A 16300-nucleotide genomic window follows, 5' to 3' on the forward strand; every position below is an offset into this window, starting at 1 on the left:
CAGCGCCGACATCGCGTCTGACCATTACCTTCTAATCGGCGAGATCCGCCTACGCATGGCGCGGATCCAGCGACGGGAGGAGAGACTCGGGCGGCGGTTCAACACACGCCGACTTGAAGATCCAGCGGTAAAAAGGTCTTTTGTTGAAGAACTTGAGACTCGAGCTGCGGACGTTCCAGAAGATGGCAGCGTAGAAGAACAATGGACGGCCATCAAGAATGCCTTTATAGAAACAAGCGAGAACAACTTGGGTGAGCTGCGCACTCAGAGGAAAGAGTGGATCACAGATGAAACCTGGCGGAAGATTGAGGAGCGTAGAGAAGCAAAAGCCGCGATAAAGCGGGCAAGAACCAGAGGAGCCAAGAACGAAGCCCGTCAACGGTACTCGGCTCTAGAGAAGGAAGTCAAGCGCTCTTGCAGACGGGACAAGCGAGCGTGGGTGAACTCCCTGGCCGACGAAGGGGAGAAAGCCGCAAACACTGGCGATATACGCCTCCTCTACGATATCTCACGACGCCTGAGTGGAGCAAGGATGAACCCGAGGATGCCAGTGAAGGACACGACTGAACAATTGCTTACCGACCGAACTGACCAGCTGAAACGCTGGTTTGAGCACTTCGAACAACTTCTTCAAGTTTCGACGGCCAACCAGCCATCAACATCTCGGCATGATCCGCCTAGGGTGCGGCGCATCACTCGCGTCGATTCCGAGGCCCCATCACTGCAGAAGATTGAAGCAGCTATCCGAAGCATGAAATCCAACAAGGCTCCAGGGGTCGATTGCATATCAGCAGAGATGCTCAAAGCTGACCCCATGCTCCGTTGCATCAACTATTCTGTAATATCTGGGACACCGCGACTTTTCCGGCCGACTGGATGCGACAATTGGCGAGGCATCATGTTACTGTGTATTGTTCTCAAAGTTCTGTGCAAAGTTATCCTGAATCGGATACAGGAGAAGATCGACGCGACTCTCCGACGGCAGCAGGCAGGATTCCGTGCCGGAAGATCTTGTGTGGACCATATTGTTACGCTCCGCTTCATCCTGGAGCAGGTCAATGAATTCCAAGAGTCCCTTTATTTGGTATTCATTGACTACGAAAAAGCTTTCGACCGTCTCAATCACGAGAATCTGTGAGGCGCCCTGAGACGCCCTCATCGAAGCGCAGTATGACGCTTTCACGTGCAGAGTTCTGCATAACGGAGCCTTGTCTGACCATATCCGGGTAGTCGCTGGTGTGAGACAAGGATGTATACTATCACCGCTACTGTTTCTCATCGTAATCGACGAGATCATGGTAGGTGCAATTGACCGTGTACCGAACCGTGGGCTGCTTTGGCAGCCTATCACCATGGAGCATCTCAACGACTTCGATTTGGCTGATGATGTTGCTCTACTAGCACAACGGCGCTCTGATATGCAGAGTAAGCTCAATGACCTAGCCGAACACTCCTCTGCGGAGGGTCTCACCATCAACGTCAGCAAGACTAACAAGACCAAATCGTTGGATGTCAACACGGGCAACCATTCCAACTTTACGGTAGCGGGGCAAGCAGTGGAGAAGGTCGAAAGTTTCCAATATCGGGACCAAGAGCGACATAGGTGCACGAATCAAGAAGACTAGGGCTGCCTTTGCGTGTTTACGAAACGTATGGAGATCCAACCAGATAAGTCAACGCACCAAAATCCGAATTTTCAACTCGAACGTGAAATCTGTGTTGTTATACGCCAGCGAGACGTGGTGTGTATCAGCGGAGAACACTCAAAAGCTGCAGGTCTTCATCAACCGATGCCTGCGGTATATAACTCGTGCCTGGTGGCCTCACAACTGGATCTCGAATGCCGAGCTCCATCGTCGATGTCATCATAAGCCGATAGCAACAGAAATTCGAGAGCGAAAGTGGAGGTGGGCGGAAACGAAATCTGCAAGCAAGCGCTGGATTGGAATTCGGCAGGACATCGCAGCAGAGGCAGACCCAGGGGCTCATGGCGGCGGACCTTCAATAAGGAAATTAAGCAAGTCGATAGGAATCTGACCTGGGCCCAGGTCAAGGCAAAAGCGAGCAGCCGCCCAGGATGGAAGTCTTTCACGTTGGCCCTTTGCACCGCTGGTGGTGCACAGGACCCTTAAGTAAGTTAGTTGAAGCTGTAATTGTGCACGATGATGCTTCCTAGAAAAAAATAACCAACTCAGTTTTCTCCGGAGAGAATTCGATACCCAGCTTCATAGCCCAAGTAGACAAATTGTCTAAGGTATCTTGCAATGGTCCTTGCAGGTTCGGTGCACTTGGCCCTATAACGGACACAACTCCGTCATCTGCAAGCTGCCTTAGCGAGCAATTTTCATCAAGACAACCATCAATGTCTTTTACATAAAAATTATAAAGAAGGGGGCTTAAACATGAACCCTGGGGGAGACCCTTGTAACTAATTCGTGAAGTTGTCGAGTTTCCATGAGAAAAGCTCATATATTTCTCAGACAACAAGTTGCTCAAATAGTTGTTCATAATTGGTGAAAGCCCACTATCGTGGAGTTTATCCGAAAGGACATCGATACAAACAGAATCAAAAGCCCCCTTAATGTCCAAGAAAACTGAACCCATTTGCTGTTTTTGCGCATAGGCCAGTTAAATTCCAGTTGAAAATTTCACATACTGCGGTACCATAAAACCAATGAAAAAGTGCACGGGTTTTGAAGTAAAGTTTTAAAGGTTTTCTAAAAGGTGGCTGACATCATCAAGAAAACACTGCTCTGATAAACAAATACCATAAACGAACGGTAACCCGGATGGTAAAATTATCCCACAAATGGTTTGGATGATAACACGAACATGTCGTTAAGCTCTTTGTATGGTTATTTTCTATTAGGGCTTAGATCGGAAACATGTTATGTTATATTCGTCACACTTACTTTAACAAGAAATAATCATCATCGGAATAAATTAACCTGTATTACTCTAACTTACCAGATATCGATTTCGTAACCTACCAGAAGCAGATCACGGTTTGTGATCGTCTATTCTTTTATTTTATTTTATTTTTTATCAGATGTCATCTGCAGACAAACAAAACATGAGTGTAGATCAACATGCTTAAGGTAAACAAAACATCACACAACACATACAAATATACAAACTACATCACTGTTTATACCCTTCGTTGATGGGCAAATAGTAATTGAAAGCTTCTTACTTCGCTTTTTCCTGAAGCTTTCAGTAGATTGTGGATGGTTCGTTTATATTAACTGCGTGGCGATGCTCTGAACAAGCACGCTTCCTGGGTCTGTCAGTTAATAACCGCATAAATCACTCCGCAATACGTCTGTGGCCGCAGGTTTAAAAGTTAGGTAAGATTTGTTCTCTCCAGATAAGACTGATGCAAATTTTATTTTGATTTCAACATCACTCAAATAGGTCAAGCAAAGGGCAAAACATAAATAACAAGGGACGAAAAAACAAATTTTTTTCATTTTTTTAATAGGTCATGGGAGGGGGGGGGGGGGGTGACACAAAATTAAAATAAAATTAGCATCAGCCCAATTCCCGAAAAAATAATCGAACGCTCACAGCTAACAGTAATCATCACATGTAATGTAAAAGCTGGTTATTCAAACAATTCCTACGACTAGATGTAAACGGAAAAGCACTATATTTTTATACTAAAAGTTTTAGCAAACCAAACAAAACAATAATCATTCTAGTAGAAGCAGGCACGCTAGTAAAGTGTAAAAATTTGGTCCTTTGCAAGCAAACATTTCGACTGATTGATAAAAGGATTCTAAGCAAACATGTAGGCTGATAGCTTTTTTTTCTGTCGCAGCACATTTTGTAACAAACGCTTGAAACGCTTAATGTTAAGTGTAAAGCTCTAGTAACTATAACTAAGCAGATTAAGGCAACCAATAGTTATAACCAAATGATGAATAATGGAAACGATAATGCTTAACAATCGAGGTGAAAATCAAAGCTGGTTATATATTTTGTATGAGGGAAAGTATTAAATATTGATATTTGCGCATCGATGGGGCAGATACGTCAATGAGGATAGCTAATAAGTGAAGTAATAAATCCAACTCTGTCACTCAAAGCCAACCGTAAGCAGATGATTTCATGCCGAAACGATCTTTGTTCAACACGATTTCTTTATTACCACCCGTTTTGATCATTTTTTCTTCTCCTATCGATGTAATTAACACCCATCGGATTGGGACTCTGTTGGCCCTTCTCCCTCAAGGGTCACCTAATTGGTAAACTTTTACAAATTAGAATACTGGAAAGCAGCTGCTCGAGTAAGGAAGGAATCCCACGTTGTCGTAATTTTAAAATCGCCAATTAAACTTCATTGGGTAGCTCGTTATAAGGGTACGCCTTGGTGGTTCGTGCGTAAAGGTCCCCGGTGATGCCACTGCAAATCGAAATAAATGTTAGCTCTCTGATTGACTTTCCAGGAAATCGCTGCCCCTCCCTACCTGGTCGTATCGCAAAAGAAGCCCATCCGGAAGCTGACCGGCCAAGTGGCAACGGCCCGAATCGACGAGCACTCGTTTGGTTTTGGGATGGCACGGAATTCATTCTGGAACGCACTGTTGTAGAAATAGGGACACAGGCCGTGCGATCCCTTCGGATATGGCCCAGCTGCCACTTGATTGGCACCGCAATTACCCATGTTCCAATCTTGGTGGCATTCGCGTCGAAACGTTCCCTTGTCGATGCTCGTGTGGATACACTGGATATTTTTCGCTGCTGCCTTCATTTCCAGCGAGGAGAAAACGCGATCCGAATCGAAACCCGGCCCGGCCGGTTCACATACTGAAATTCAAATCAATCAAATTATTCATGACATGCACCGCACTGAAATTGATCCACAGAACACACCGTCTAACCGATCGATCTTCCGGAATCCAAACCGCCTGCCAGCTTCTATTGACGCCTGAGCGCCGAAACTGAACCCGAACAGGTGCGCGTTCGCTGGATCGAAACCTCTATTCTCCACTTCCTTCAGCTTCCCGAGTAAAGCGTCCACCACCAGTTCAAATTTGGGTACAAGCGCTCCGAAGTAGTCTTCCGTCATAGAGTACTTACTGTAGTCCATACAGATGATACATCCTCCTCGAAGAACCGTAAAATTTGACAGCATATCAACAACCCATTCCGTTTGGCAGCTCTCCTTCCATCCGTGCACGATCATCGTGAACTTGTCCTTCGTCGCGCAGTCATACTCATCGAAGAATATATCATCATTCCACCTGGAATAATTCAAACAATGCAACCTCACCGCTAGTCACCAAAATCAATCATCCATGGATTTGAGTTGAACAACCTGATCACTTCAGAAGAACCATTTCCTACTGCTATCACCGCTAAAATCACCACCACCGCCACCAGGTTTTGTCTCATGATGATGATCGCACTGCCGAAACTGATCAACCAGTCACGAATGTACCGGTTCTTTATATAACCTACATAGGTACTCCAAAAAAAAATTCACCGCTGCCGGAAACCTGATCCCGATTCAGCCGGTGGACGCACAAGTGTCCCATGTTCTATAGAACTGCTAAGCTGCCTATAATCTACTTTCACATAACGTGATACAACTACGGACTTTGATCGTGAGCTACAGTTCTGCTTTTTGCTAATACAACAAAACATGCAAGCTTCATTGTAACTGAATTCAGCTTGAAAGTATTACCAATTAATTTACTATGATTTTTCAAACATTTAAATGGGAATTGCACTTTGTAACGTCGATTGCCATTTTCTCAATGCCTACTTTTTCCAGTTTGGGACCGATATGGGATCAAAGCCGGCATATAACAATGGGACAGTTATGCTTTCAACGGCAGTTTAGATGTGACCCATTTCTGCGCTTATCTTCGTTCTCGATCTGAGCTTCGAAATTTATGCACACGAATAAGCATTTTATGATACTGACTATGTTGCGAGATCAGACTGTCGTCACTAAGAGTTGATAAATAAATTAAGTCAGAAATAGGTAACACATTACTGGAAAAGTCGTATGAACAACTGGAGGTAAAACCCCGCCTACGTAGTTTTTCGGTGATTAAGAACATAGGGTTAACTACCCCATTCCCGGTCTATTAAGCACAACCCGGACTTAGTCTTTCTTAATCTGGCGTGATTTAGCACCAAACGGAATGTTATTCAGATGGCTTCCAAATTTATTTACCTTTCCAAATGTACCGTTAGTTCTGTTAAGGGGTCGCGAAATATTCGTTTATTGTTGAAAATGCAAAACTGCTTCTGGCGGCTCAACTTGGCCTACGGATTTCCATGGGTCTATTAGCCATTGAAACGCCATTGGGATTCTCTTTGGCCTATCGAACGGAAATAAAAGTGAATTTGCGTGCGCCTTTTGTACACTGCAAGTGCGTCTTTTGTTTCGAGATCTTATTTTGCGTTCTTCAACACTTCGTCTTGTAGCTATTGAATAGAAGCATCGTACCAAACGTTTGTTTGACACGTTCTTGCCGAAATCATAGATATATTTGATGTTTTGTGCTCGATAGGCCGGGAATGGGCGATTAGGCCGAAGTAGATTTTTCCCCTATTGTGATAAACATGTACTGTGTCGAGAGTTGCAACTGCTTCTGGCAAGTGGCTTGACTGTTGATGCTTTATCAGTGTTATCTTTTGTTATGCGCGTTCGAGCTTCGAATTGAACAATTCTGATGATTTTAGAAAAGCTTCATGATCATGAGAAATGTTTCAATTAGACTAGTTATTCAATATCCATTAACTCAGTGCCAACATTTCAAAGGGGCGTAATTGCTTTTGTAAACAATGACTTTAGCCGTCAATTTCTCGCGAATGAAATCTTACCTCTCCAAAATTACAATGCTAGCTGGTAGAGGAAACATTCCTCTACCTGCTGGTGTCATTATTTTTCATGAGTGAGCTTTTATTCGCGAGAAATCGACGGCTAAAGCCATTGTTTACAAATGCAATTACGCCCCTTTGAAATGTTGGCACTGAACTATTAGCTCGTTGGTTGTCATGTATCGACAATTTATTGAAAACTTGTGCCAGAAGATTTGAATTTAACCAATTGGGTTCTTTAATTTTGAAAAATGGGTTCTTTAAGGGTATTGAGGTAAATGTATATTCGCAATCTGCATTAAAAATGGAACCCAAACCCAAAATTTCATCAATTTTAGTACACTGGAACTATTTCAAATAAGTACGAATACATTTGCAAAAATCACCTTATTAGCGCCCCTCGCCGTCACTTTGTATAGGAGCGAGCTGTCAGTTTGTTAGTTTAGTGTCAAACAGTGAAGTTATTATTTTGCTTTAAATCTTGATTTATAAATCGAGATGAAAGTGTGTGGGTTCGAAAAAAAATATCGCTGTGCTCAGAAAACGAAGCTCTTTCAGAAGATATATAAAAACCGATATATTTTTCAAAATTAAAGTACTCAATTACCAGGAATGTTAAGTCGAATTGCAAAAGTGAACTCTGTCTCTTGAGATATAGTGCAGTGATTGAAAGGCTACCGGAATATCTCGATATCACTTGATATGACTCGTCACACTAGTGAAACCAAGAAAATATCAATAACAGCAAACAGGAAAGATCGCGAGTGGCAGATACGATCTAAAAATTCCCGTCTTTAATTTCCTGTTCATAATCACAGTTATTGCAGACCCCCTTCACTCGTTGGATTTTTTAGAGACAGATAACAGCGCCAAACGGTTTGTGACGAGACAACGTTGAACTGCAGCGTTGGAAGAAAACACGCACACCAACATCTATACATGTACGAACCCACACAACTGAGCAGACGGTACAGCGCAAATCTAAACACGAAGCGGTGTCATCACTCATCGTCATCATTCAGCTTCGGCTACTTCCGTTTGCGTTTGCTTCTACTTGCTACTTGCTACTTCCTACGTTATAAAATAGGAAAGTAATGATAATTCCAATGTAATTTTTGAATAGAATGCATGCTGCGTTGGCCAAAGAAGACGGCATATTTTATTACGTTTAGCAATGATTTCGATACGTTGCATTTCCAGTGACTGGGGTGTTGAAATAATTCTTTAGAGAGAGTGAATGCTTTTCCCATGTTTACTTCTATGCTTATTGAGATTCTTTAGAGCACCAGCTCCGCAAATCATCAATTACTATTAAAGATTTGCATCTTACTGATACCGGTGGTATATTGGAAACTCTTTCGCTCGAAAGCAAAACATATTACAAGCACATCATGATGCGCGCTTGGATGTATGATTGTTTTCTCAGGTGTTTCTGTTGCGTATTAAGTGGTAATGATTGAAAATCGGAACAATCACAAACAAGTAAGAATCTTGCTATCGCAATATAATGATGATGACTTCGAGGATGATATCGTCCTCTTTCCTCGGCTGATCATCAACCAGCGCTGCCATTTATACAGATTTATCTGTATTATACAGATTTTTTAATCTTAATACAGACCCGATACAGAATACAGATTTATCACAGATTTTTAAATTACAATACAGATTTATACAGATTTTTATAAAATGCTTGAGAAAAAAAAAATCTTTATCAAAATAAGTTATCAAGCAATTCTCACTAATATCAATATATGTTATAATTTTGATATTCTTCGCATATCTTTTAGCTCTCATTTTTGTTCTGTTAGCCATCAACTCCATCAAAATAAAATCAATTTGAGTTATCAGGAATAATGAAAACAACATAATTCTTGTTTACATTTTGTTCTCACCCTCTGCTCAGGAACCTATCAAATTTCCATCGACAATTAATCATGTTATGGTGTTTTTGACAGCATTCACAACCAGAGGACCAACCGCTTTCGGATGCATATGGAGCTGGTAGTAAACGATTTGAGATTGTATGGGGATTTACAGTATTAATTGAATATTTCCAATATAAGCATGTATGTTAAGGTTCAATTTACTTTGATGCTTTTTCGAAAAATTCAAGAGCAGTTTTTTTCTACGCATTAGTTCAGATTGCAAAATGCTCGCACTATTCGATTCCTTTTGCTATTCTACACAAAATGACGCGAGCTTTTAGCAATCTGAAATAATGCGTCGAAAAAAACTGCTTTTGAATTTTTCGAAAATGCATCAAAGTAAATTGAACCTTAAATACAAGAAAAGTGCCCGAGCACATTAAAATGGTACAAATACAAGTACTCGTAAACATTTTACTTGCATTGAAAATGTATTTCGTAAGACATTGCGGATTTTCTGATATTCTCCATACTGCAAAAATGATTTTACCAGCACTGGCGGGGCGACATCTCTCTACTTTTCGGTGTAACTACCACACAAATGAAGTAATTAATTGTATTCATCTATATTAAAAATATCAAATAGTAATGAACTCGTGCACTTTTTTGCATTTAAAACTGCTTATCAGGAAGATAATGAATAGAAACTAAAATCTCCATACATTTTCAAACGGCTTCATATCACTCTTATAAATAAGTACGGACGATATCACAAATGGCGCAATTATATCCCGTATGGTTAGTACGATAGCCCGAATAGGTGGTTAAGCACTTTTTATGGTTATTTTGTATGCACTGTATTTGTAAAACAACAAAACATGATTAATTAAGAAAAAAAATCTTCAATACAGAAAATACAGATTTTTTAATAGAGTGGATACAGATTTTTTATAAAACCACCTGGCAGCTCTGTCATCAACGTCCGCATTGACATCTATCATGCTGACACCTGTCAGTTATTGAGCCCAGGTGGTGAAGTTGGTGGGGAACTCCCAACAGTTTCAATGTGCACTCAACAGATAGCACTGTGATCACATACGGGTAGTAATTATATGCCTTGTACGAGGAATCGATTAGTGGGATATCTTGTTAATTAGATATATTTGGCTTTAGGTAAGTCACTCTGCCACATAGACCTGTGCGTGGTGAACTTTAGTTCAAGAGCAAATTTTCATTATGTCGTAAGTAACATTCGCACCAATCCGAGAAAAATAAAGTTTTGTTTTGATGACCGAAAAGTTATTCCTATTTCCAAGTAAACACATATAATGTCATAGTGATAGCAATGTTTAACATATTTAGCAGGGTTTTAATCATACAACATTCCTCGTCGAACGTTCGACAGAGCAAGTTTGCTTACGCTACTCTCACGCCGCCGCAAAAGTGTTTTTCGGAAAAAAGTGGATTTTTTTTCTCTCCCCGATCGGAGTTTTTTTTTATACACCTTCTGGTGTGCAGTGCCACAGGCGGACATAAACGTTCCGCGGAAGAAGCAACCATCTCAGCCGAGTCTGAAGATTGGATTGTCCAACGGTAAAACCATCAACCACCACCTAGACATCGCATCATACGGCATCAAAGGGTCATCACCCGTATACACCCGTACAACGAAGCAGCAGAACTGCAGATACGGTCTATCCAGACCGGACGGTGCCCTTTGTGCTAAGCCACGTGCTGCAACAATAGAGCGATCATCTCTGCTTCACCGCACAGTGGAGCTTGTAAACGCGCCATCCCGGCATATAGAGATAAGTTAATTTTTTTCGCAGCCTATTTCTTTTTTTTTTTTTTGTAAATATTTTTTTTTTGTTTGGTTTTTGATTTGCTAATATTAAGTAATCCCCCTGCAGCGTTGAATTTCCTTTCTTACAAATTGTTATTTTTATTATTATTCATTATCTTATTTAGTTTTTTTGCACATATTTTATTTTATTTTTATTTTTTTTAACACTGAGCAATTCACTCACAGTGTTGACTTCCTTTTCTTGTTGTTTCCCTTTCCAATTTCAATCCATATATTTGAAATTTGTGGAAAATATAAACATTTAATAACTAAGATTGCAACCAATTCCGTTGCGGTGGTATCTTAAGTCACCGCAATGGATGATACAAATAAAGGCGGGGGTCTGTCGCTTGACATCTCTGATGATGAGTCAATAAAGTCTCCCTCATTTGAAAAGCTTGATAGCTCTGAGGAAATGGATACCCTCGAAGAGCACCTTGATCAAACCACCAGCAAGAACACTGGAGCCTATCCAAAAGTGAAATCTCTACCACAGCCCCCTTCTCCTCCATCACCGCCTTGTCCACCATCGCCGCCTTGTCCTTATGTGCCCCCTACTCCACTCCTTCCCCCGAAAATATCAGCGACCCCCCGCCACAAGGCTTACCCTGATGACTCGAAAGGTCCGTGGGTTGTTTTCTTCCGGCCCAAACAAAAACCTTTGAATATTTCTCGGATTTCGAAGGATCTGACAAAACATTTTTCGGCCGTAACCGATATCTTTAAGGTGACGCCAAACAAACTGCGCGTTACCGTTGATAACCTGAAACAGGCAAACCGAATTGTTGCCTGTGAGCTTTTTTCGATCGAATATCGAGTCTACGTCCCCAGTTGTGACGTAGAAATTGAAGGAGTGGTCACCGATTCGAGTCTGACTTGTGAGGATTTCCTGCAAGTCGAATCTTTCGGCATTTTCAAAAACCGTGCCCTCCCGAAAGTCAAGATACTGGACTGCATTCAACTGCAGTCAGTGTCGCACATAGGCACAAACAAAAAGTATACCCTCTCAGATTCGTTTCGTGTGACCTTTTCAGGATCGGCATTACCTGACTACGTCACAATTGGGAAGGTTCGACTACCTGTACGCTTGTTTGTACCGAGGGTAATGAATTGCTTGAAATGCAAACAACTAGGTCACACCGCGGACTTTTGTTCCAACAAACCGCGGTGCGATCAATGTGGGGAGGAGCATACGGAGGGTCCTTGTCATGCTACACCAAAATGCGTTTACTGTAAGGATACTCCGCATGCTCTGAGTGATTGCCCGAAGTACAAACAGCAGGGAGAAAAACTAAAGCGGTCCTTGCAAGCTCGCTCTAAGCGCTCGTTAGCAGAAATTTTGAAAACGACCGCTTCATCTTCCCAAACCACCCCAAAAAGCAACAACACATTCCACCTCCTGCCAGATGATGATCAGGGCTCTGACTCAGAGGTTGGTGAGAGTAGTCCTTTTGTCTTTAACGGCAACACGAGGAAGCGGTCCAAAACAAACGTCACCCAAAAACCTCGTAAGGCCTCTCGTACGGACTTTCAACCTACCTTGACAAATTTAAGAGGTAGCGGAAATGTAGCAAAACCCCCACCACCGGGATTTAAAGTTTGTAATTTTAACAAAGACTTTCCGCCACTTCCGGGATCATCTAAAACCCCAGATATCCCAGTTTTTCAGCCAGAAAATCAGCTGAATAACCAGCAAGAACATGATGCCATGTTCACGTTTTCTGGAATTGTGGAGAGCATCTTCAATATATTCAACGTCTCTGACTCAACTAGGAACATTATTAATTTAGTGCTTCCATTTGTGAAAACTCTTTTGAAGCAACTAGCTTCTAGGTGGTCCTTCCTTGCATCGATCATATCTTTTGATGGATAATTTTCCGAATGAGGTCGGAGATATGATCTCTCTTCTTCAGTGGAACTGTAGAAGTCTTATACCGAAACTTGACGCATTCAAATTTTTAGTTCACAACTCACTTTGTGACGCATTTGCTCTTTGTGAAACATGGCTTTCTTCAGACACCGATCTCCCTTTCCACGATTTTAACATTATTCGCCTTGATCGAGCAGATTCGTATGGAGGGGTGCTTCTAGGGATTAATAAGCTCCATTCCTTTTATAGAATCGATCTGCCTTCCGTGACAGGCATTGAAGTTGTCGCGTGTCAGGTAAATATTCGAGGTAAAAGCCTCAGTATTGCCTCAGTATATTTTCCTCCGAGAACTGCGATTTCTCGCCAAGGTCTCTCAGATATCTGCTCAGTTTTATCTGAGCCTCGGTTGATCTTAGGAGATTTTAACTCTCACGGTACAGGCTGGGGGGAACTGTACGACGACAACCGCTCAACCTTGATATACGACATGTGCGACATCTTCAAAATGACAATTCTGAACACCGGGGAAGCAACACGAGTAGCCAAACCTCCAGCAAGAGTAAGCAGATTAGACCTCTCACTTTGTTCGAGTTCACTATCGTTGGATTGCTCGTGGAAAGTAATCCAAGATCCCTACGGTAGTGATCATTTGCCAATCAAAATTTCTATTACCAATGGTTCATCTTCCACTCGCTCGGTTGACATCGCGTACGACCTCACGAAAAACATCGACTGGAAAAAATTTGCGGCCACGGTTCTCGGTGGTATTGAATCGGTTGAGATACTCCCTCCGCTGGATGAGTACTCCTTCTTATCGCGACTTATCGTTGACTGCGCTCTTCAAGCACAGACGAAACGCGTTCCGGGTGTTTCCATTCGCAAACGACCTCTCACTCCGTGGTGGGATAAGGATTGCACCAACGCGAACAGCGAGAAGTCCGCCGCGTTTAAACGCTTCCGCAAACACGGTAAGGTCGGGGATTTCGAGCGGTACACCGACCTCGAGAAAACTTTCAAGGGCTTGATTAAAGCCAAGAAACGCGGTTACTGGCGTCGGTTCGTCGATGGTTTGTCGCGAGAGACTTCCATGAGAACACTCTGGAATGTCGGCAGGAGAATGCGAAACGCGTCATCACCGGTCAACGAAGACAAGGAGTACTCAGACAGTTGGATATTCAGCTTCGCGCGGAAAGTTTGCCCGGATTCGGTGCCGGTTCAAACCAACGTTCGTGATCGTCCGTCGGGTAATAACGAAATAGATTCTCCGTTTTCGATGGTGGAATTCTCACTTGCGCTCCTCTCATGTAACAACTCAGCTCCAGGAATGGATAGAATCAAGTTTAACTTGCTCAAAAATCTCCCAGACGTCGCGAAGAGACGCTTGTTGAACTTATTCAATCAATTTCTGGAGCACAACATTGTTCCGGATGAGTGGAGGCAAGTAAGAGTTATCGCCATTCGAAAACCCGGTAAAACCGCGTCGGATTATAACTCGTACCGTCCCATCGCGATGCTGTCCTGTATACGAAAATTGTTGGAGAAAATGATTCTTTTTCGTCTAGACAAATGGGTCGAGTCGAATGGCTTACTTTCAGATACGCAATTTGGATTTCGGAGAGGCAAGGGAACGAGCGACTGTCTTGCGTTGCTTTCAACTGAAATTCAACTGGCCTATGCGCAAAAACAGCAAATGGGTTCAGTTTTCTTGGACATTAAGGGGGCTTTTGATTCTGTTTGTATCGATGTCCTTTCGGATAAACTCCACGATAGTGGGCTTTCACCAATTATGAACAACTATTTGAGCAACTTGTTGTCTGAGAAATATATGAGCTTTTCTCATGGAAACTCGACAACTTCACGAATTAGTTACATGGGTCTCCCCCAGGGCTCATGTTTAAGCCCCCTTCTTTATAATTTTTATGTAAAAGACATTGATGGTTGTCTTGATGAAAATTGCTCGCTAAGGCAGCTTGCAGATGACGGGGTTGTGTCCGTTATAGGACCAAGTGCACCGGACCTGCAAGGACCATTGCAAGATACCTTAGACAATTTGTCTACTTGGGCTATGAAGCTGGGTATCGAATTCTCTCCGGAGAAAACTGAGTTGGTTGTTTTTTCTAGGAAGCATCATCCTGCACAGTTACAGCTTCAACTAAAGGGTAGAACAATCACTCAAAGTATATCTTTCAAGTATTTAGGTGTCTGGTTCGATTCCAAATGCACATGGGGAAAACATATTGCGTATCTAAAACAAAAATGCCAACAAAGAATCAATTTTCTTCGTACAATTACCGGAACTTGGTGGGGAGCACACCCGGAAGATCTTATCAGGTTGTATCGAACAACCATCTTGTCGGTTCTAGAGTACGGTAGCTTCTGCTTTCAATCCGCGGCGAAAACACATATCTTGAAGCTGCAACGAGTTCAATACCGTTGCCTCCGAATCGCGCTTGGCTGTATGCACTCGACGCATACGATGAGCCTCGAAGTACTCGCGGGTGTTCTCCCACTGACAGATCGTTTCGCGGAACTGTCCTTCCGGCTTCTTATCCGTTGTGAAGTAATGAACCCATTGGTAATAGAAAATTTTGAGAAGCTGCTCGACAGAAATCCTCAAACAAGATTCATGAGTTTGTACTATGAGTACATGACGCTGGAGGTTGGTCCTTCTTCATTAATCTCCAATCGTGATTGCTTTCAAGCCTTCTATAGTTCCTCTGTAAATTTTGATCTGACCATGATGCAAGAAATCCATGGAATACCAGATCACCATAGGTCGATGGTTGTTCCCTCAATTTTTGCAATCAAGTACCACCATGTAAGTAACGATAAAAGATTTTTCACAGATGGGTCAACCATAAATGCTTCCACTGGATTTGGTGTATTTAATCAATTTCATAGCGCCTCTTATAAACTGCAGAAACCATGCTCAGTATACGTTGCGGAACTCGCAGCTATATTTTACGCAGTAGAGCGAATTGCCTCACTACCGTCTGACCATTATTTTATTTTTACGGATAGTCTTAGCTCATTGGAGGCTATTCGTTCAATGAGGCCGATGAAGCACTCCTCGTATTTCCTGCCTGAAATACGATCTAAACTGAGTGCTTTATCTAACTGCTCCTATACTATCACCTTAGCTTGGGTCCCATCTCATTGCTCAATTCCGGGTAATGAGAAAGCGGACTCATTGGCTAAGGTGGGCGCTATGGAAGGCGATATTTTTGAGCGACAAATCGCCTTCAACGAATTTTTCTCCATTGCTCGTCAGCAAGTCCTCATCAGTTGGCAACAAAAATGGAATGATGGTGAATTGGGAAGATGGTTACATTCTATTCTCCCACAGGTATCGAACAAGCCATGGTTCAAAGGGTTGGACATGAGCCGCGACTTTATACGCGTTATATCAAGGCTTATGTCCAATCACTGCTCGTTAGACTCGCACTTCTATCGAATTGGGCTCTCAGGCAGCAATTTATGTGCGTGTGGCAGTGGTTATCACGATATGGAGCACGTTGTTTGGTCATGTACCTTACACCGTGTTGCCAGATCTGAGTTATCCATATCCCTCAGGGCCCGAGGAAAACAACCCGCGATACCCGTTAGAGATGTCTTGGCGAGCCGAGACCTCGACTATTTGAATTTAATTTATGTGTTTTTAAAACGGATAGATTTGAGGATTTAGTAGTTAGTGTCATCTTGTGTTCTCTCAAGTTGTTAGTTGCCCATCGGTGTACCCCCATGTTTGTCTTTTTCATCAGAGTGTCGCCTAGTTCGAGATCAAGAGCACATTGCTCTCCAAACCTTGTGTTCACAATCCCTACCCTGCCATCCATTTGTTACAATTTGTTACCCCTAACCTCGAGATAGCCGCGAGTAATC

General features: G+C 42.5%; 1 protein-coding gene across 1 annotated transcript in view; it reads right to left on the bottom strand.

The window, feature by feature from the left end:
- Positions 1–4282: 4282 nt before the first annotated feature.
- Positions 4283–16300, bottom strand: part of LOC135706346 (pancreatic lipase-related protein 2-like) — a 113309-nt gene continuing 101291 nt past the window's right edge. Inside the window, exons 2-4 of the mRNA XM_065227964.1 lie at positions 4876–5246; positions 4470–4809; positions 4283–4405 (exon numbers count right to left, since the gene is read on the bottom strand). Coding sequence (XP_065084036.1) covers positions 4333–4405; positions 4470–4809; positions 4876–5188 — 726 coding nt within the window. The 5' untranslated portion in view covers positions 5189–5246 and the 3' untranslated portion in view covers positions 4283–4332. The remainder of the gene's footprint in view (positions 4406–4469; positions 4810–4875; positions 5247–16300) is intronic.

This window comes from Ochlerotatus camptorhynchus, unplaced genomic scaffold (assembly GCF_037179485.1).
Source record: "Ochlerotatus camptorhynchus isolate MF236.1 unplaced genomic scaffold, CSIRO-AGI_Acam_v1.1 ptg000277l, whole genome shotgun sequence".
Taxonomy (NCBI): domain Eukaryota; kingdom Metazoa; phylum Arthropoda; class Insecta; order Diptera; family Culicidae; genus Ochlerotatus; species Ochlerotatus camptorhynchus.